This window comes from Schistocerca serialis, chromosome 8 (genome assembly GCF_023864345.2).
Source record: "Schistocerca serialis cubense isolate TAMUIC-IGC-003099 chromosome 8, iqSchSeri2.2, whole genome shotgun sequence".
Taxonomy (NCBI): domain Eukaryota; kingdom Metazoa; phylum Arthropoda; class Insecta; order Orthoptera; family Acrididae; genus Schistocerca; species Schistocerca serialis.
Window position 1 is genome coordinate 157,418,936 of NC_064645.1, and position 22,440 is coordinate 157,441,375.

Sequence of the window (22,440 nt, forward strand, 5' to 3'; positions counted from 1 at the left end):
CAGCACATCCCATGCATGGGTGGCGGGGGTGGCAACTTTGAAATCTTCCAATACTAACCCCTGTTTTTTATTGCAGATTACAATTCTACGGCTAAATCTACATACGTTTTGACTGAAGCATTTTCTTCGTTTCGCCACAGATGGTGCTGTAATCGGAGGAATGGAAATGAGTGTACAATCGTAATTACGACATATGCATCTATATCTACGCGATTACTCTCTCATTCACAATGAAGTGCCTGGCAGACGGTTCAATGAACCCCCTTAAAGCTGTCTCTGTACCGTTCCGCTCTCGAATGACGTGCGGGATAAACGAGCACTTAAATTTTTCTATGCGAGCCCTAATTTCTCTTACTTTATCATGATGATCATTTCTCCCTATGTAGGTAGGTTCAAACAGAATGTTTTTGCAATCGGAGGAGAAAACTGGTGATTGAAATTTCATCAGAAGATCTCGTCGCAACGAAAAAAGGCCTTTGTTTTAATGATTGCCCCTCCAATTAACGTATCATGTATGTGGCGCTATCACCCCTATTTCACGATAATACAAAACGAACTGCCCGTCTTTGAACTTTTTCGATGTTATCCGTCATTCTCACCTGATGCGGATCCCACACAGCACAGCAATACTCCAGGACAGGGCGGACAAGCGTGGTATAAACAGTCTCTTTAGCAGAGCTGTTGTACCTTGTAAGTGTTCTGCCAGTGAATGACAGTCATGACTTGCTCTACCCACAACATTATCTATGTGAGCACTGCAATTTAGGTTACTTTTAATTGTAATCTCTAAGTATTTAATTGAATTTAAAGCCTTCGGATTTGTGTGAATTATCGCGTAATCGAAATTTAGCAGATTTCTTTCAGTACTCATGTGAGTGATTTCACACTTATCCTTATTCAGGGTTAGTTGCCACTTTTCGCACCATACAGATGTCTTATGTATATCATTTTACATTTCATTTTGGTCATCTGATGACTTTACTTGATGGTAAATGACAGTGTCATCTGCAAACAGTCAAAGAGGGCTATTCAGATTGTTTCCTATGTCATTAAACATAGATCAGGAACAATAGAGGGCCTATAACACTTCTTTGGACAACGCCAGATATTATTTCTGTTTCACTCGATGACATTCGTCTGTTACTACGAACTGTGGCCTTTCTAACAGGAAATCGCGAATCCAGTAGCACAACTGAGGCGATATTCCATAGGCACGCAGTTTGGTTAGAAGACGCTTGTGAGGAACGGTTACGAAAGCCTTCTGAAAATCTATGTATGCTACTCAATGGCCCCTGAATATCCAGTCACACGTGGGATCCCACGTCCATGCTGCGATAGTAGGACAGGCCAGTATTTCATAACCAATCATTGGAAACCCGATTCGCAACGTTCTATTCCTCCGACATATCGAACGGGGGGCTACTGACGCGCCACTGTTTCCTTGACTCTAGGCGAACGCTACTCTATATTACCAATTAAAGTAAGTTTCAAACGTAGTACTGTCAACTCCAATACACTTGTTATCCGCTTTTCAAGTGACAATACACACGACAGAAGGATATCTGCGGGAATGTCAGCACAGGCGTCGACCATCTCTTCACGACGTGTTGGCACTTGTTGGTACACCCTATCTTTTAAATATCCCAACAGAAAGAAATCCGGCAACTTCAAATCTTGCGACATAGCGCGCCAATTAATTGGGCCACCTCTGCCGATCCACAGACCAGTGTATACACTGTCTAATACTCCCGTGCTTCAATTGTGTAATGCGTTGGGCAACCGTCATGTTAAACACATACGTTGCCGAACGTCCTGGGCAACGTCCTGGAGTAGTACCGATGGTTCCTATTCCAAAACTATTCGATATTAGCGTCCATTCAACGGGCCGTCTATTAAATACAGACGAATGAGTTTGTTCCCAATTACGTCACACCGTACATTAACCGACCAAGGACGTTGATGGTCACCTTGCCGTAACCGGTGGGAATTATCTGAACTCCAATAATACACGTTATGCCGGTTACGCTACCATGGTTTGTAAAAGCAGACTCATCGCAAAGTAGTTCCTCGGAAAAGGACGTGGAGGTCGTTTGCATTTGTTGCCACGCCCATTCACAAAACACTGCCCGATTATGGAAATACGCGCCATGAAATTCTTGATGCAGTGACACGTGGTACGGATGATACTTACGACGATGCAGCATTGTGGCAATACTACTTACAGACTTACCGGAATCACGATGTAATTGCCGGGCGCCGGCCCCGGCGGCCGAGCGGTTCTAGGTGCTTCAGTCCGGAACCGCACTGCTGTACGGTCGCAGGTTCGAATCCTGCCTCGGGCATGGATGTGTGTGATGTCGTTAGGTTAGTTAGGTTTAAGTAGTTCTAAGTTCTAGGGGACTGATGACCTCAGATGTTAAGTCCCATAGTGCTTAGAGCCATTTGAATCATTTTTGAATTCCCGGGCGCTTAAGCCTAGCTTACACGACGACACTAGGTTGCAGGCAACTGCGCTACCGGCCGGCGCGCTTCTGCGCAACTCATTGGTGAAACTAAACACTTTCGGCGTGTTCCTCCTTTGACGACACTAGTTGCATGAGTTTTGAGATTATGTGTGTTTGAAGAGTGCAGACAAATTGAAATATGAAGTGGGGAACGGAGAATAATATTAGCTTTTTGATGTCTACGCTTTGCATACGTGTTTGTGGGATTTCAGTGATGCTGATTACAAAAATAAGCAACATATTGCTGCCGCTGAGACCGTCATGTGTGATCATAACATAAATGGTTTGACAATGTCTGAGCTGCAGGGCAAAATTTATTTAGTTAGGAGCACATACAAAACTGAATTAAGAGAAATACAAGCAAGTGTAATTCTAGCTATGGCAATGCTCTCTTCTACAAGACTAAAATCCCATCGACCGAGTTGGTCAACTCTTTGTTAAGGAATATTGGTGACAGGAGCGAAGGCTATACTAATTCAAGAAGCTGCTTCCTTTATTCAATATTCATCTATTTCAAACGTCGCTGCAGTGCCCCCCATTCACATATGTTTGAATTTTGAAATACTGCGACTGTACAGATCTATCTTCAAGAGAGTACGATAGTTTGCAAACCATTTTCTCATTAATGCGGCCTGCTTCGAATAATTATTGTTGCTACTGTTAACAATTATTACTGTTAATGTTAATAATTATTGGTGTTAATGAAATAGCGTCATCACCAACTAAAACCGTATCTTACAGTATGCCTATTGTTTTCGATTCTAATACACGCAATATGATGTCTAATTTCAGTTCTGGCGACAGTGCTTCATGCATTACAGTCCCTTTATTCCTTATCTCATAATTATCTCTATTTAGAAGAAACGTGAACAGTTTTGGTGACATTCTAAGATAATTAAGAGGGCTTCTTGGATTTTCCGTTATAAATTATTTCAGCAAGGATGCTGAGCAACCGAGCTGACGTCTTTTCTTCATCCAGTCAAGAATCGAAACACGTTTCTTATATTTTTCTTTTGCAGCGATCCCACACAACAAGCTTTAACTCAATCACAGCTCGTGCGACGTGCAGCTGCCAAAACTTTCATTTCAGACATAACTCAGGGACCCACAAAACTACGAAACTGAAGTGGATACTGGAGTCGACGTGTCTACAGTCATATATGAAACCACTTGAGTGCAACTCACTCCACGCAACAAGTAGTGCAACTAGGCTTTACCCGTGGGTTGTGGCGCACTGCCGCTAGTACAGCTATTTCATTAGCTTCTCCTGCATTACGTTTGCTTCGTTTCCTGTTTCCGGTCTGTATGCTGCCATCAGACATAAAGGCGTTGAGAACCTTGTACAAGAAAGAGCAAGAAAGGCATACAACGCAACAGCAGCCTCATTGTCCCCTACATTCTACGTGAATCAAGATCATTTGTTTTTTCCTCCTGTAGTTGCCACTTGTACGTCGGTTCTCCAAATGACAGGTAGTTTAGCAGGCAATTAACACTGCGAAAGTATTGTAATGTATAGAGCCGCTACACGTTCTACGTCTGCACGATACGTGAGCTCCCGTCGCTCGGTACTACCTGTTGTGATACGTCGTAGTTCGCTACAAGCCCACCGTGGCGCTTCGAGTACTTTCCTGCTCGATAATAAAACGCTGTGAATGGGGTTTCCCATTATAAGTTGTTCAAATGGTTCAAATGGCTCTGAGCACTATGGGACTTAACTTCTGAGGTCATCAGTCCCCTGGAACTTAGAGCTACTTAAACCTAACTAACCTAAGGACATCACACACATCCATGCCCGAGGCAGGATTCGAACCTGCGACCGTAGCGGTCGCCCGGATACAGACTGTAGCGCCTAGAACCGCTCGCACACCCAGGCCGGCCAGAAGTTGTTAAATACTGGCCTGTCCTACCCTCACAGCATGGAGCTGGGATCCCATGTGCCACTCGATATTCAAGGGTCGCTGAGGAGCATGTCGTAAATTACGATTGTCTACTTATTTTTGTTCTTCCGATTACAGCACCATCTGTGGCGAAACGAAGAAAATGCTTCTGACAAAACGTAGTTAGATTCTGCAGTGGAATCGTAATACACAATAAAAAAAAGGGAGTTTAACTTGAAGATGCCAAAGTTGCCCCCCAGCCGGCCACGCATGCTCGGGGTGGTGGTGGTGGTGGTGGTGGGGGGTGGTCGAGATTGGTATTGTTGGACATCCCCCTCCGAGACAAACAAACTGAAATTATTGAAAGTATAACTTTTTTTCGTCCGATATGTAGTTTTCGAGGTGTTTCAATGTCATCAGTTAAAACCCACACTGTAGATTACTAAGGTAACACATGTCAAAGTCGAACACTAACACCTCACTTATCCTGCTCTCGTAGAGATTACTTACGTCTATTTTCGCGAAGAGGACGTGGAACTCGCGGAAGGGCGGCGAGCGGCCGCGTACGAACTGAAACATCTTGCGGCCGTTACGGAGCCACTCCACTTTATGGAGCAGTTCGCGCGGGACGCTGTACTCGCAGCGGAACAGCGCTGAGTGGCCGAACAGCACGTGCCGCGGCGCCGCCAGCCGCACGTCCAGCTCCGCCTCCGCTGTGGGCACAAACAACGGCGCGGGCTCAGCACGGGCTATAAACAACAGCGCTGAGTCGCCGTTCAGGGCGTGCTGCAATAGCCGCCAACCGGATACTCAGCACAGGATCTGCTGGCGACGCAAACAATAGCACTGCATCTGCTGAGGACAAAAACAACAGCACGAGCTCAGGTCAGGCTGAAAACAACAGCATTGACTGGCTGTAATGTACGTATATTGCATCGCCAGTTGACCGCTAACCACCGCCTCCACTGTGAGCAAAAACAATAGTGTGGGCTCAGCATGGGCTCCAAGCAACAGCACTGAGGCGCTGTTGAGGGCGTGCTGCAATAGCCGCCAGCCGAATACTCAGCACCGGATCTACTGGCGACGCAAACAATAGCACTGCATCTGCTGAGGACAAAAACAACAGCACGAGTTCACGTCAGGCTGAAAACAACAGCATTGACTGGCTGTAATGTATATACTATGGCATCGCCAATTGACCGCTATCCACGGCCTCCACTGTGAGCAAAAACAACAGTGTGGGCTCAGCACGGGCTCCAAGCAACAGCACTGAGGCGCTGTTGAGGGCGTGCTGCAATAGCCGCCAGCCGAATACTCAGCACCGGATCTACTGGCGACGCAAACAATAGCACTGCATCTGCTGAGGACAAAAACAACAGCACGAGTTCACGTCAGGCTGAAAACAACAGCATTGACTGGCTGTAATGTATATACTATGGCATCGCCAATTGACCGCTATCCACGGCCTCCACTGTGAGCAAAAACAACAGTGTGGGCTCAGCACGGGCTCCAAGCAACAGCACTGAGGCGCTGTTGAGGGCGTGCTGCAATAGCCGCCAGCCGAATACTCAGCACCGGATCTACTGGCGACGCAAACAATAGCACTGCATCTGCTGAGGACAAAAACAACAGCACGAGTTCACGTCAGGCTGAAAACAACAGCATTGACTGGCTGTAATGTATATAATATGGCATCGCCAATTGACCGCTATCCACGGCCTCCACTGTGAGCAAAAACAACAGTGTGGGCTCAGCACGGGCTCCAAGCAACAGCACTGAGGCGCTGTTGAGGGCGTGCTGCAATAGCCGCCAGCCGAATACTCAGCACCGGATCTACTGGCGACGCAAACAATAGCACTGCATCTGCTGAGGACAAAAACAACAGCACGAGTTCACGTCAGGCTGAAAACAACATCATTGACTGGCTGTAATGTATATACTATGGCATCGCCAATTGACCGCTATCCACGGCCTCCACTGTGAGCAAAAACAACAGTGTGGGCTCAGCACGGGCTCCAAGCAACAGCACTGAGGCGCTGTTGAGGGCGTGCTGCAATAGCCGCCAGCCGAATACTCAGCACCGGATCTACTGGCGACGCAAACAATAGCACTGCATCTGCTGAGGACAAAAACAACAGCACGAGTTCACGTCAGGCTGAAAACAACAGCATTGACTGGCTGTAATGTATATACTATGGCATCGCCAATTGACCGCTATCCACGGCCTCCACTGTGAGCAAAAACAACAGTGTGGGCTCAGCACGGGCTCCAAGCAACAGCACTGAGGCGCTGTTGAGGGCGTGCTGCAATAGCCGCCAGCCGAATACTCAGCACCGGATCTACTGGCGACACAAACAATAGCACTGCATCTGCTGAGGACAAAAACAACAGCACGAGTTCACGTCAGGCTGAAAACAACAGCATTGACTGGCTGTAATGTATATACTATGGCATCGCCAATTGACCGCTATCCACGGCCTCCACTGTGAGCAAAAACAACAGTGTGGGCTCAGCACGGGCTCCAAGCAACAGCACTGAGGCGCTGTTGAGGGCGTGCTGCAATAGCTGCCAGCCGAATACTCAGCACCGGATCTACTGGCGACACAAACAATAGCACTGCATCTGCTGAGGACAAAAACAACAGCACGAGTTCATGTCAGGCTGAAAACAACAGCATTGACTGGCTGTAATGTATATACTATGGCATCGCCAATTGACCGCTATCCACGGCCTCCACTGTGAGCAAAAACAACAGTGTGGGCTCAGCACGGGCTCCAAGCAACAGCACTGAGGCCCTGTTGAGGGCGTGCTGCAATAGCCGCCAGCCGAATACTCAGCACCGGATCTACTGGCGACACAAACAATAGCACTGCATCTACTGAGGACAAAAACAACAGCACGAGTTCACGTCAGGCTGAAAACAACAGCATTGACTGGCTGTAATGTATATACTATGGCATCGCCAATTGACCGCTATCCACGGCCTCCACTGTGAGCAAAAACAACAGTGTGGGCTCAGCACGGGCTCCAAGCAACAGCACTGAGGCGCTGTTGAGGGCGTGCTGCAATAGCCGCCAGCCGAATACTCAGCACCGGATCTACTGGCGACACTAACAATAGCACTGCATCTGCTGAGGACAAAAACAACAGCACGAGTTCACGTCAGGCTGAAAACAACAGCATTGACTGGCTGTAATGTATATACTATGGCATCGCCAATTGACCGCTATCCACGGCCTCCACTGTGAGCAAAAACAACAGTGTGGGCTCAGCACGGGCTCCAAGCAACAGCACTGAGGCGCTGTTGAGGGCGTGCTGCAATAGCCGCCAGCCGAATACTCAGCACCGGATCTACTGGCGACACAAACAATAGCACTGCATCTGCTGAGGACAAAAACAACAGCACGAGTTCACGTCAGGCTGAAAACAACAGCATTGACTGGCTGTAATGTATATACTATGGCATCGCCAATTGACCGCTATCCACGGCCTCCACTGTGAGCAAAAACAACAGTGTGGGCTCAGCACGGGGTCCAAGCAACAGCACTGAGGTGCTGTTGAGGGCGTGCTGCAATAGCCGCCAGCCAAATACTCAGCACCGGATCTACTGGCGACACAAACAATAGCACTGCATCTGCTGAGGACAAAAACAACAGCACGAGTTCACATCAGGCTGAAAACAACAGCACTGACTGGCTGTAATGTATATACTATGGCATCGCCAATTGACCGCTATCCACGGCCTCCACTGTGAGCAAAAACAACAGTGTGGGCTCAGCACGGGCTCCAAGCAACAGCACTGAGGCGCTGTTGAGGGCATGCTGCAATAGCCGCCAGCCGAATACTCAGCACCGGATCTACTGGCGACACAAACAATAGCACTGCATCTGCTGAGGACAAAAACAACAGCACGAGTTCACGTCAGGCTGAAAACAACAGCATTGACTGGCTGTAATGTATATACTATGGCATCGCCAATTGACCGCTATCCACGGCCTCCACTGTGAGCAAAAACAACAGTGTGGGCTCAGCACGGGCTCCAAGCAACAGCACTGAGGCGCTGTTGAGGGCGTGCTGCAATAGCCGCCAGCCGAATACTCAGCACCGGATCTACTGGCGACACAAACAATAGCACTGCATCTGCTGAGGACAAAAACAACAGCACGAGTTCACGTCAGGCTGAAAACAACAGCATTGACTGGCTGTAATGTATATACTATGGCATCGCCAATTGACCGCTATCCACGGCCTCCACTGTGAGCAAAAACAACAGTGTGGGCTCAGCACGGGCTCCAAGCAACAGCACTGAGGCGCTGTTGAGGGCGTGCTGCAATAGCCGCCAGCCGAATACTCAGCACCGGATCTACTGGCGACACAAACAATAGCACTGCATCTGCTGAGGACAAAAACAACAGCACGAGTTCACGTCAGGCTGAAAACAACAGCATTGACTGGCTGTAATGTATATACTATGGCATCGCCAATTGACCGCTATCCACGGCCTCCACTGTGAGCAAAAACAACAGTGTGGGCTCAGCACGGGCTCCAAGCAACAGCACTGAGGCGCTGTTGAGGGCGTGCTGCAATAGCCGCCAGCCAAATACTCAGCACCGGATCTACTGGCGACACAAACAATAGCACTGCATCTGCTGAGGACAAAAACAACAGCACGAGTTCACGTCAGGCTGAAAACAACAGCATTGACTGGCTGTAATGTATATACTATGGCATCGCCAATTGACCGCTATCCACGGCCTCCACTGTGAGCAAAAACAACAGTGTGGGCTCAGCACGGGCTCCAAGCAACAGCACTGAGGCGCTGTTGAGGGCATGCTGCAATAGCCGCCAGCCGAATACTCAGCACCGGATCTACTGGCGACGCAAACAATAGCACTGCATCTGCTGAGGACAAAAACAACAGCACGAGTTCACGTCAGGCTGAAAACAACAGCATTGACTGGCTGTAATGTATATACTATGGCATCGCCAATTGACCGCTATCCACGGCCTCCACTGTGAGCAAAAACAACAGTGTGGGCTCAGCACGGGCTCCAAGCAACAGCACTGAGGCGCTGTTGAGGGCGTGCTGCAATAGCCGCCAGCCGAATACTCAGCACCGGATCTACTGGCGACACAAACAATAGCACTGCATCTGCTGAGGATAAAAACAACAGCACGAGTTCACGTCAGGCTGAAAACAACAGCATTGACTGGCTGTTGTAACATCCACGAGATAAATTTTAGCTAGACTGCGACGAGAAGAAATTATGCCCCTAACAGTTATAAACATTATCTTTTCGACATATGTGAAATAAAACGATGATAAATATTAATTATTTTTATAATATTTTATGATGTAATTGGACATATCAATGTGTATCATACAAACACAATGATAATTCTAAATTCCTTTTATGATCTACGTTTGTCTTTTTTGTGTTAGCAGAAGAGCCAACACCGTGTTACGAGTGGAGGCCGAAATGCACGCGTTTTAGCTCAAGCAGGCAGGCGCGTGGAGGGAAGAACTATACTGACGTGAGGTCTGGAACAAAACAAGGAATGAGAATTCAGAAAGCGGACGTAATTAGTCTGATACTTAGCTTTAATTCATTAATGATGAACGTCGCTCTTGACGGTACATGATCCACAATATTATCTCTTCAGAATACATTTTGGAAGATAGTAATTATAGTAACTGAATAGGGTGCCTTGCTAGGTCGTAGCAAATGACGTAGCTGAAGGCTATGTTAAACTGTCGTCTCTCCAAATGAGAGCCTATGTAGACAGTGAACGATCGCTAGCAAAGTCGGCTGTACAACTGGGCGAGAGCTAGGGAGTCTCTCTAGACTAGACCTGCCGTGTGGCGGCGCTCGGTCTGCAATCACTGATAGTGGCGACACGCGGGTCCGACGTATACTAACGGACCGCGGCCTGTTTAAAGGCTACCACCTAGCAAGTGTGGTGTCTGGCGGTGACACCACAGTCTTCCTTTGTTTTTACCTTTTGTTGGTTGGCTTTTGTAGGTTGCGGACGCAAGACGCATATCAAAGTGAGGTCTGTTAAGAAATTGTAATTATTTGTTAATTATTACTTGTGAATAGATTTCATTATTATTATAAATGTTGTGTCTAGACAAGACAGCCTAGACACAATGAGAGGAAGCCGAAAGGCACGCGCTTAAACTCACGCAGGCTGGCGTGAGGTCTGAAACAGGATACGTAATGAATGCTATAAAGAAAAGTACGTAGCTTCTGCAATACTTAACTTTAATCCATAATTGTAGAACATTGCTCTTGATTGTACAGAAGTATAATAGCAATATAACAAAGGATAATGGCGCCTTGCTAGGTCGTAGCAAATGACGTAGCTGAAGGCTATGCTAACTATCGTCTCGGCAAATGAGAGCGTAGTTGTCAGTCATCCATCTCTGGCCAAGTCGGCTGTACAACTGGGGCGAGTGCTAGTACGTCTCTCTAGACCTGCCGTGTGGTGGCGCTCGGTCTGCGATCACTGACAGTGGTGACACGCGGGTCCGACGTATACTACCGGACCGCGGCCGATTTATAGGCTACCACCTAGCAAGTGTGGTGTCTGGCGGTGACACCACAATAAATATGAGTGAATAATTATTTGTAACTTTAATTCCTCTCTCAATAAGCATTATCTGAGTTTCTTAAGAAAGTATCAAAGGTTTCCTTGATGAAAGTTAGTGTAAATAGTGCACCATATAAAAGTGAAGTTTAATAAGCATTAATTCAAATACTTATCCTGTTAAAAGGAGATTTGCCCTAACAATAGAAAGTCTCTGTTAATTGTCTGCCGCCATCTTAACAATTATCTCAGCGGCAAATTCAAATTCCGCAGCTCTGCAGACATAAATACCGAAGGTAATAAAAATGTGTATAAATAAATGTGCACCGGTGGTCCCGAACTCATTTTATTAAAAATAATTCGAATAAGATTCGTTCTTTAAAAACAGTGCTCATAGCACGATCCATATAACAAACTTTTCTTGCTGATGTATGGAGCCAAAATTAATTACGCACGAGTTGCGAACAATATTGTTTCAGGTAACGTACGTCGGTGTTGTGCGCGGCTGATATTCGGTGGTTTTAATGATCATTTTGCTGAAGATAACTGTTTCCATCATAATCAGTAGTTGTATAGAATCTGTTGTATGAACTGTGATTTAGTGACACACAACTTAGACAACACTTTGACACACCGTTAACTTGGAGTTCTTTAGCAACGTGACCAATTCTTTAGCTGGGAGAAAACATTATTTAGTAATTACTGACTGTAATGAAATAAGACTATCATTTTCACTTACAAATTAGTTAAATACCAAACCACTGAATAACACAACGAACGCCACACTGTACACTATGTACTACGGCATCGCCAGTTGATCGCTAACCACCGCCTCCACTGTGGGCGCAAACAACAGCGCGAGCTCACCACAGACCGAAAATAATTGCACCTGCCGCTATGCTGCCAGTCGAATCCTCAGCACCGTCTCTGCTGAGGACACAAACAGCAGCAAAGCCTCAGCATGGGCTAAGAACAACAGCACTAACTGGCCATACAGCAAATACTACTATGGTGCCAGCCGAATGCTCAATACCGCCTTCCTGTTGAGGGCACAAACATAAGCACAAGCTTAGACTGCAAACAACTGCACTGAGTAACCGTTCTGTGACGCTGCCAGGCAACACTTGAGATATAAACAGCAGCAGCATCCCAACATCAGTCGGAAAACATCAGAAATGAAGGTGCAAAGGTATCAGCAGCAGCCGCTCCACAGCAGATTCTGAGCACAGGCTGAGAAATGACAACACTGAGTGGCTGTACAGCACACGACGCATCTCTACCATCTGCTCGCCCAGCACAGCACTGATGTCAGCTCACCAACAACTCCCTTATCTCACAAATAACGATGCACGCTGCCTGTCCCTATAGCTGGGCCCCATCACATTCTTCAGCTGTTTTCGTAGCCTGAGAGGAGGAGAGGAAGCAGACTGATCATCCTACTCGGCTGTCTGTACGGGAGAAATCATGAGCCGTTAAGGTGAAGAACTATGCTAGCACTGAAGTGATGGGGCAGTTTACCACTCGACGGGCGCTGCCGCCTGTAGCCTAGGCCTCGTACGTGACAGCAAGTGGTGCTTCCTTATAATAAATATATGGCATCCCATTACAAACGCTGACCATCCTGACCCAAGAGTGTCGATAAGCACACCACCCCAATGTGGATTATTCAGTCAGCCACAGGGAACCTCCAATTTACGAGCTGCGCCTAGTCATGGTGCCGCTTGGAGCTGCATGGTGCTTCCTAAGTGAGAGCCTGTCTAGAGTCCTTGATTTGAGATCGATGCTTGGGGACCTATTTCATCCGGTCGTCCATGAGTTGCTGGCTGGTTGACGCACTTGAGCATTATGATATTGCCAACCTTTACTACAGATTGCTGGCACTGGATGCCTGGTGTCTGCAGACCAGCTCTGCATGCAGTGGGTCACTGACTTTAGGTAAGGGAGGGGATTAATACTATCAGCTGCAGTGCGACATTACATAGAATCAATGGCGACGAATGAAAATGTATACCAGACCAGGACTCGAACCTGCGATCCCCTGATTACTAGGCTGCGCTATGCGGGACACAGCGCTACCGCAACAGCTCATACTATCTTCGCACTCCTCACTGGCGATTAACATTCCGACCGTGCGCCACATATCCGCAGTGGTGTGCGAATATGTGGTGTCTGTTCTTTCGGACATAGCTGAAAGAATAGACACCATGGATTCATATGATTTGATTGGTCTAGTTGGGCAATGGTTCCACCTTCTTCAGTGCGGATCCACTAATATGACCAACATCCTCTGGGAATCTCAGAGAGTCAATGGACAGGGACCACGGATAGGTGGCACTTGGTGGGAATGTGTATCGGCCATGAGGATTGCAAAGATAGTCCGTCTAACTTGTACGAAACAACAGACGCCACTCATTCACATAAACTACGGAAGTGATACCGGTGCAGAGTTTCTGCGCGGACTGATCTCTCGATCATATCCCAAAAATAATCAATGGGATATCTTTCGGGCGATCTGGGTAACAATGTATTGGCTCGAATTGTACACAATGTTCTTCAATCCAATCGCGAGCAACTGTGTTCTCGTGACATGGCGCATTGTCACCTATAAAAGTTCCATCTTTATTTGGGAACATGAAGTCTCAGAATGGTTGCAAATGGTCTTCAAGGAGCCGAACACACAGAGGACCCAGTCCATCCCATGTAAACACAGACCACACCATTATGGAGCCACCATTGCTTTGAACAGAGCTTAGTTGAGTTTAGTGCATAAGTAACTGGTGATGGGCTATCGAACATGAATGTCTACAGACTGTGTTGTTTTTTGAAATATGGATATGTGTGCTCGCAATATTAACAGCGTCACGAATGTATTTAATAGTAATGGCAACGACATATAAATGTGTCAGCTCATTGTTACAGTCACTGACGTAAATATGGTGTCTTTTACAAAGTTCTACATGACTGTGAATCCCAGGTATAAAAAATTATAGTTCTACGGCTTCGTGGGATCTACGGCACACTCGGACCCTACTATCAGCTCTTGGCAACTGAAACTGGGATTCATCTGACCAGGCTACGGTTTCCCAGCCGATGTGGTTAGCAGTCCGGGAGAGGTGCTGCAGGCGATGTTATGCTATTAGCAGAGGCACAAGCGTCGGTCGTCTGGTACCATAAGGCATTAACGGCAAATGTCGCCACTCTGCTCTAAAGGACACGTTTGACGTACACCTCACATTGATATCTGCAGTTATTTCACGCAGTGCCGCCTGTCTGTTAGCAATGACTACGCAAACGCCTCTGCTCTCGGTCGTTAAGCGTACGCCGTCAGCCACTGCGCTGCCCGTGGTTGGAGGTAATTTGAAATTTGTTATTCTCGGCACACTCTTGAGGCCGTGGATCTCAGAATACTGAATTCCCCAACGATTTACGATTTATCATACACCTAGCACCAACTAACATTTCATGTTCAAAGTCTGTTAGTTCCTGTCGTGCGGCTATAATCACGACGGAAAACTTTCCACATGAATCACCCCAGTACAAATGACTGCTCCGCCAAATCACCACCTTTTATAACTTGTCTAAGCGATACTACTGCCTTATGTATATGCACATATCGCTTTCCCATTTCCTTTGTCACCTCAGTGTAAAGGAAAATTTCATTTTGGGACGATCGTAGGGAACTGCAGGAAAACGCGGACAAAAATTCCACTTTGTGTAAGGAACGTCACCTCGATTTCAATGTGGATAAATGTAAGACAATGTCTCTAATAAATATAAAGATTCATAGAGTATTTGATTACGTGCTGAACATCTTGAGTCTGTCACATCACACAGCGGAGGGTGTTGTGCCCTGGAACGTTTTTCAGACTTACCTCTAGCCAGCAGCAAAATAGACGTTTATATATTTACTTATTCCATTTTTAAATAATAGCAGTCGATTTTTTATGTCGCAGTCTTTTTCTGAAGCTACAAAAATTATTGAAGTAAAATAAGTTTTTTTTTCTAAATGTGAAAATATAATCCAAGGTACGCAATGGCAATGTATGTATGAACAATGCACAGGCAAATATAAAAGATTCATTCTTTTTCAGAAGTCTGTATAGATGTACAAATATGACTGATGCATGAATAGAGTCCTAAATTCAACCAACTTACGTTTTGCACCCTACATATCTTCTATAAATGCCCCTCTTGTCACATAACGCACATCTAACAGGCAGTCAACTTCGTATCATAACTTATGTATAAACATCCTGTCAGGCGTCAAGACAAAAGCACTGATCCGCTCTCTGGGCTGTTCCAAAGTTCCGAGCAGTGGGCGTACTTAAATACGGTCCTTTCTGTACGCCAAAAGTAAAAAAATTCACGAGGCGTTAGCTCAGGAGACCTGGGTGGGGAGATGGACCGGGGGGCAGTAAAAGAACAGTGCCACACGACCTTTATCACTACCACGAAACCAAGGATGCGAATATTTGTCGTTTACATATCGACGAACGTCGATGGCCCAATGAGAGAGTGTTAAGTTCTCGTTGAAATATGAAACTCTCGGAATCGGCAGTCAGTTGTAAAAACAACCAACCACAACTGCGACGTATCAAAGAAGACGTAACCCACCACAGCCTCCTCAGAGTATTAAATGGGCTCATGCAGTTTCTTCTGTGACAATGCACAGGAAACATTAACCTCATGCTACTCTCGTTCATGCGGCACAATTTCACGAGGATTTTCAGTGCCCCACACTCTCACATTGTGGTAATTAATCGTGCCACATAAATGGAAGGTTTCTCTGTCACTAACTATCAGCATGGAGGCGAAATGTTCATCCCCAAGTGATTTCTGTGTTGTGGTGTCAAAATTCAACGCACTGTGAATAATTTCCTCCATAAATCAATACATAATTTATTTTATAAATAAATATTTATCATAAAGCCTAAGAGGTATTTTCCATCATGAAATAATTTTCCTGTTTCAGTTAGTCCATAAGCTGCAGATGGTGCTGTTTGAAATTTAACAGCTGTCGCAAAACGTTTCACACAGTTTGTTGCGGTATTCCAATTTCGTGGCTTGAGTGAACAGTTGAGTTTTTTGGATTGCGTATGAAACTTTCCCTCGGCTTCTCCATATCCACATCCAGCACACTTGGCTGACCCGTACTTTTCTGTTTGCAGTGACAGCCAGAGTCCATAAATTGTTGATACCAAAGCACAGTGCTCTGTTTACATGGAGGTTCTATCCATAATTCTGGCTTGATACGAACTCTATGTTTTCATGTATCCAATCATGCATCAGTCATATTTGTACATGTAGTGGTTTGGAAAATAAAGAACTTCGAAAAGTAATGAATCATTTTAAAGCAAGGGAAATTTGTTAAGAAATGTAATCAGCAAAATTAATTTACAAATATCACATATTCCATTGTAGAACCTGGTGCGCGACCGAGAGAGTGTGATACATGGACCACAAGTTTTGCAACTAGTCTTAAAACATGCATAATTTTATTCATCAAAGATTCTGTGATTTAGGGTTAGCAATATATCCCAAAGAGCTTTGATAAATTATACAACACAGAAGTCTATAGGATTAAATAAATTTATAAATGGCGCAGAAAACCAAATCTCAACCATCACAGCGGCAAAAGCAGTAGAAAATGTCGGAAGCTGCATACGGTGGTCTCTAATGCGCTTTCTTTCATGTGATTCTAAAATCTGTCCTTAGACTGAATCGCCGATCAGGAAGCACCTTGTGTTTCTAGTTACCTTATCCTGAAGGTACAAACAGAAATGTTTGGTATTGCATGTGTTTGTTGGGGGCTGGGAGAGAAGTGAGGCTCACATAGTGTTTAGAACGATATTAAGTGGGACGATTGCGAAAATCAATGGTTGTTTGGAAGAGTTCTGAGAAAGTGCTACGCCTCTCTAAATGGATTCGCGTGCAGGACCTTCCTTCAACCATTTCGAGTTTTCCAATATTTGGAAGTTTTTTTCAATTTTCAAGGGAGCATGGTAACAGATATGGGTCGATACAGAGATGTGCTGCTAGGACTGTAACCGGTTGGTCTAGTCCATATGAAAGTGTAATAGAGAAGCTCAGGAAACTTAAATGTGAATATTTGGAAGAAAGACAACGCAGCTCTCGTGAAATAATGTTTGGTTAGGGTTGGAGAATATTTTAAGAAGACTGTGCAGCCATTATGCTGCCACCAACCCATGACGCCTGCACGGAACGTACATGAATGGAATGGGAAGGAACAGAAAAGGAATAAAAATTCGTAATATTGGTTCAATGTAACCTCCGCCATGCACTGTAGCTCGTGAAGTGTACATAGACTAGCTGAGTAGCCAGTTTCCCCAAGCCGTGTATTTATTCCAATCTTATGTTAGTTCATCTCCTCCTATCTTTCACTGTCCATCTACTCTTTCCTCTCTCTGACCATTACCTCCTCTCCCATCTGTCTGTCCACCTCCTCTGTCCCCTACTCTGTGCTTATCTCCTCCTTCCCCTGTCCATCGGCTCCTCTTCCCTTTCTCTCGCGATCTCCTTTTTCCCTCTCCTCCACCCTTCCCCTCTCCGTCAACACGGCATCATCGCCACCCCAATAAGAAGTTGGTGTTTGTCACACACCTAGTATTTCTTTCCATATGGTAACTAACGTGTATACCAAGCTTGTTTGAAATCGAACCAGGAGCATTTTACCCACGCATTTAATCAGGTGCGCACATGTCACACACATTTCACCTTATTTAACATATTTCACACTTATTTGTATACATATTTCACGTGTACCTTTAGTGAATTTCGCCCTTCAATTTAGTTTTCACGCAGCACCATGTTTATAACGTTATGCCTCCTGAAATAGGAGTCGCACATTGTATGGTTCTGTGAATACTGTCTTCGAAATGTGTTCCGAATAAAGCTGGCAGTAACAAAGGAATAAATGAATATACAATGCCTGATGCGGAAGTTTTTATCGCATCTCAGTCTTTATGACGTCATACCTCCTGAACGGTGTGTCATACAATGATATATTTTTGCAGATAAATACAGTGGTACATGTGGATACTGTATGCAAAATGTGTTGTGAATAGAGTTGGTAGTAAAGAAATATGGCCGGCCGAAGTGGCCGTGCGGTTAAAGGCGCTGCAGTCTGGAACCGCAGGACCGTTACGGTCGCAGGTTCGAATCCTGCCTCGGGCATGGATGTTTGAGATGTCCTTAGGTTAGTTAGGTTTAACTAGTTCTAAGTTCTAGGGAACTAATGACCTCAGCAGTTCAGTCCCATAGTGCTCAGAGCCATTTGAACCATTTGAAAGAAATATTAAAATAAAATATCATGCCTGATGTGGCAGTTTAGGTGCATGAAAAGCGAAAATGTAGTAAGCGAACTTTTTCCTTTCGTTATATTGTGGGGCGTATCAGGGAGAAGAAGTCAAGTAAACCTCTCGAATTATGTGTAAAGATTGTTGCGAGTCACTAAGTTCTCTTATTCTCAAATACTGGCTGAATATGCTCTGGATATTTGCGCTTGGTGAGCTATGCTATTTTTTCACCGGCAAAACTTTGAGAGGTACGAGGTGTGTAGAGGTACTCGTAGATAGTTCCTACCCCTGCGTGGTTCCTGCAGACAATAACTGATCTGTGTACCAAGTATGACTGAAATCATTCCATTGGTTCACGAGAAGACGTGGAAAATACATGTTGTTGTTGTTGTGGTCTTCAGTCCTGAGACTGCTTTGATGCAGCTCTCCATGCTACTCTATCCTGTACAAGCTTCTTCATCTCCCAGTATTTGCTGCAACCTACATCCTTCTGAATCTGCTTAGTGTATTCATCTCTTGGTCTCCCTCTACAATTTTTACGCTCCACGCTGCCCTCCAATGCTAATTTTGTGATCCCTTGATGCCTCAGAACATGTCCTACCAACCGGTCCCTTCTTCTTGTCAAGTTGTGCCACAAACTCCTCTTCTCCCCAACTCTATGAAATACCTCGTCATACATAGATACATACATACATATTTGTAATGTGTATGGATGTTAGTGTATGTCAGAACAAGCTATAGAACGACACTTCCGAAAAGTCACTCAACACTACCACTTCACTATCTTCCACACGATCAACACTACTGCTTGTGTGGATATAATCACAGAAGCGTTTTAACAGTGGTGGAGGGACAACAATGCTCAACAGTCACAGTGATTTGTGACATTCACGAATCAGGTGTATCGAGAGCACAAAGAACATATGCACATCGGCACAGCCTAGGAGCCAGCAACATTCTTTGCCCTACCAGGACACTGTCTACCAACACAGGCTGGGAGCTCAAAACTGTGCACATTTTCTGTAATAGAGTTGCCACGCAGTTGTTGAAACTGGTGATAGAGACCGCCGTCGAATCACGCATGGTTCCGCGGACGTACGCCGAGGAGACTCACGAGTGTAAGCGACTGTGGAAATTTGTTGCAGTCAACATGCTAATCACTGTTTTCACAAACATTCGTTGCTCTGGAACACCAGGTGTGGCACAAATTGAATCTCATTCGGGATGTCCTGAATTGTGGTATATAATGGCGTGTTTACAGAGGTAGAAAAGTGATGTAAGCATCAGTTATTGGTATAAGGTCTATAACTCATCAATTTCTGTAGAATTAAATATCTTTGATCTATAACCAATATTTACAACTTACTTAAAAATATTTTCGCATCATATATAAGATATACGTCAGTCGTCACTATTATTAATTTTCCATTTCGGCTGGTAACATATTCGTGTGTGTGTGTGTTAGATAGAGAGAGAGAGAGAGAGAGAGAAAGAGAGAGAAAGAGAGAGAGAGAGAGAGAGAGAGAGAGAGAGAGAGAGAGACTGAATGTCAGGATGTCACGCTTCTTCATTAGATTATATTTTAAGTGTGCTGATGTGCATGTATGTAGTAGGTAGCATCGATTAGGTCACGTGCCAGAATAAAAACGCTATTACGGCGTATGGAAGCACTTACGAATATGCAATCGAAAGCAACAAAATGACTATAAAATTAATAAACATGGTCATATGTAAACATTAATAACATTTTATACATCAACGATTAAATACACATATAAGAAGCAGCTTATAAATATAAACAGAAATTACCTTTGGGAGGAAGCGTACCTACTTTAATTTTTAAATGTGTTCCATGTTTTCTTATCCAGGCATTCACAGTTCAGTAAACAGGGTATATCACAATTCCCATTACAAGCCACTAACAGCTTAAGAGGACACTTAGAAGATTAAGTTTAGATGAAAAACCCATGTCGGAATACGTACCGTTTTTATATAGCATGTTTGAATGTCGGATCACTTTCAAATTTACCTCTTCGCAGTAAGCACACAGTGGAGACAATTAGTTTTGACCTGTGTGCATTGCAGGGAGCCCGTGGCATGGGCTATATTTCCAGTACTAGTGTTCGGGTGTCTTCGACCTGACAAAAGACGTGTCTTCGCAATCGAGGGTGTGTTAAGTCCGTGGAGCACCACAGTTAACGTTCCTAGTTGCGAGCGTAGCAGTTGCTTGCAACTTAGTTGTAATCGGACGAAGATGGTTTGTGGTGTCACAAATACAACAGACTGACGACGGCGCTGTCTTCTCAGTCTGTGTACATACCGTGAAGCGGAGGATTGAACTTATTTTGTATCCAAACTGTATATTTCCGGACATGAGATGTCAAAACTGTAGTTACTGAGTCCCATCCACAAACCATAGGATGCCTGTAGCAGTTGTGAAACACCCTGTAATTATTACAAATAGTCGTCAACAACGTAAGGAACAGGTAATCTCGAGCGAAGCTCCTAAAATTATATTGTTATTCGCGTATGGGCCCAGTAGGACTACGTGAAGTACAGTCCATCAATGTCACGTTTGATGGTTGGCATTTCTTTGTCCCCCAAATTTGTTCCATCCTTTCAGAATGAAGTCTCTTTCTTTCATCAGACCACGGTGTTCCAGTCTGTTTTCTAATTTCCCTCTGACTAACTTTCCAATCCAATATCTTTGGTCTGAATATTTTCCTATCTGTAAGATCTGCCTGAGTTATACCGGCTGCTTTAAGATCCTGCCTAATCGCAACAATCCATGTCATTGTCTCAGTTTTTGCCTTACGTCTGTTTTCGTAGAATTCTACTATTTATTTTGTCAATCTAGTGGGTACCATTCTTTTAATGTGCCCATAAAATTTAAGTCTTCGTTTTCCCGTGCCACCATGTATGTCTGTGTATTCTTCTATTTCCTTATTATTCCTCAACCTGTAAGTTCCTCCATCAGTAATTTTGGGGCCTAATATTTTCCTAATTATGTTTCTTTCTTTTTTTTTAATTTCTTCAATGTCCCTCTTCCCATTTAAAAGTCCGCCCCGATAGCTGAGTGGTCAGCGCGGCGGTGAGTCACGCCAAAGGGCCCGGGTTCGATCCCCGGCTGGGTCGGAGATTTTCTCCGCTCAGGGACTGGGTGTTGTGTTGTCCTCGTTATCATTTCATTATCATCAATGGAAGGCAACGGGAAACCACCACTGGAATCGCTTCTCTAGACGCTCATGCGTTGTACCTCTCTCATGAAGCTTCCCCCATGACAAACCTGCCGTAATGCAGAACCCAGTTATTTCCTATTTAAAATTCAAGTTTCTGCTCCATAAAGACATTGAGATAGGATTTTATGATATAAATTTATGGTTTTATGATATAAATTTATTTCATAAAATGACATGAGGCTAAGAATTATGTAATTTACGGTGCCTGCTAAGTTATAAGTCATGATTTACTTTAAAGTGAAATTTCTTATTGCGAAAATAAACAGAACTAGTGGACAACCAACTCCGTACTACCGTGCTGAACCACAAGTGATACGTGAAATATTGATTGTTCGCTGAGGGAAGGTGTGTAGTAGTGACTTACGCCTCAGCCGGTTAATGAGATTTCATAGCTACACATAGATAATTAATGATCGTGATGCTATTCGTGGTAAACCATTACACATAAATTTAAGGACTGTTCGAAAGGAGAATCAAACAGCAATATACAGTTTTTTATAGACTGCATATTTCACCCAGTCTCGAGTGCAGATTTTGTTGCGAAAATGTCTCTTATATTTTCTAAGTAAAATGGACCATATACTGCTAAATAAGTTTTAGAAATACGTGAAATTTTCCTTGGAGTATAATTGGTAAATTTTATCATGTGTTCCTATGGATCGAAGGATTCTCCATTTTAGCCATCTCAAACTGCCGAAATCAATGTATCGGAAACAATTATTAAGATGTTGATTCTGAACATTCGTATGTTAATTCGTTGAGTAGTTGTATCAGTTAAGATATTTAGCTTGTCATCTGCTACGCAGTATTACATCAGGAAGGTTAGGGAGGCACCATCTGAATTACAGATGGTTGGAACAAAACAAAAAAAATTGTTCAAATGGCTCTATGGGACTATGGGACTTAGCTTCTG

At 44.7% G+C, this 22,440-nt stretch overlaps 1 protein-coding gene across 1 annotated transcript in view; it reads right to left on the reverse strand.

The window, feature by feature from the left end:
• LOC126416622 (uncharacterized) overlaps window positions 1-22,440 on the reverse strand; it is a 580,403-nt gene that overhangs the window by 285,697 nt on the left and 272,266 nt on the right. Inside the window, exon 2 of the mRNA XM_050084379.1 lies at window positions 4,892-5,094. Coding sequence (XP_049940336.1) covers window positions 4,892-5,094 — 203 coding nt within the window. The remainder of the gene's footprint in view (window positions 1-4,891; window positions 5,095-22,440) is intronic.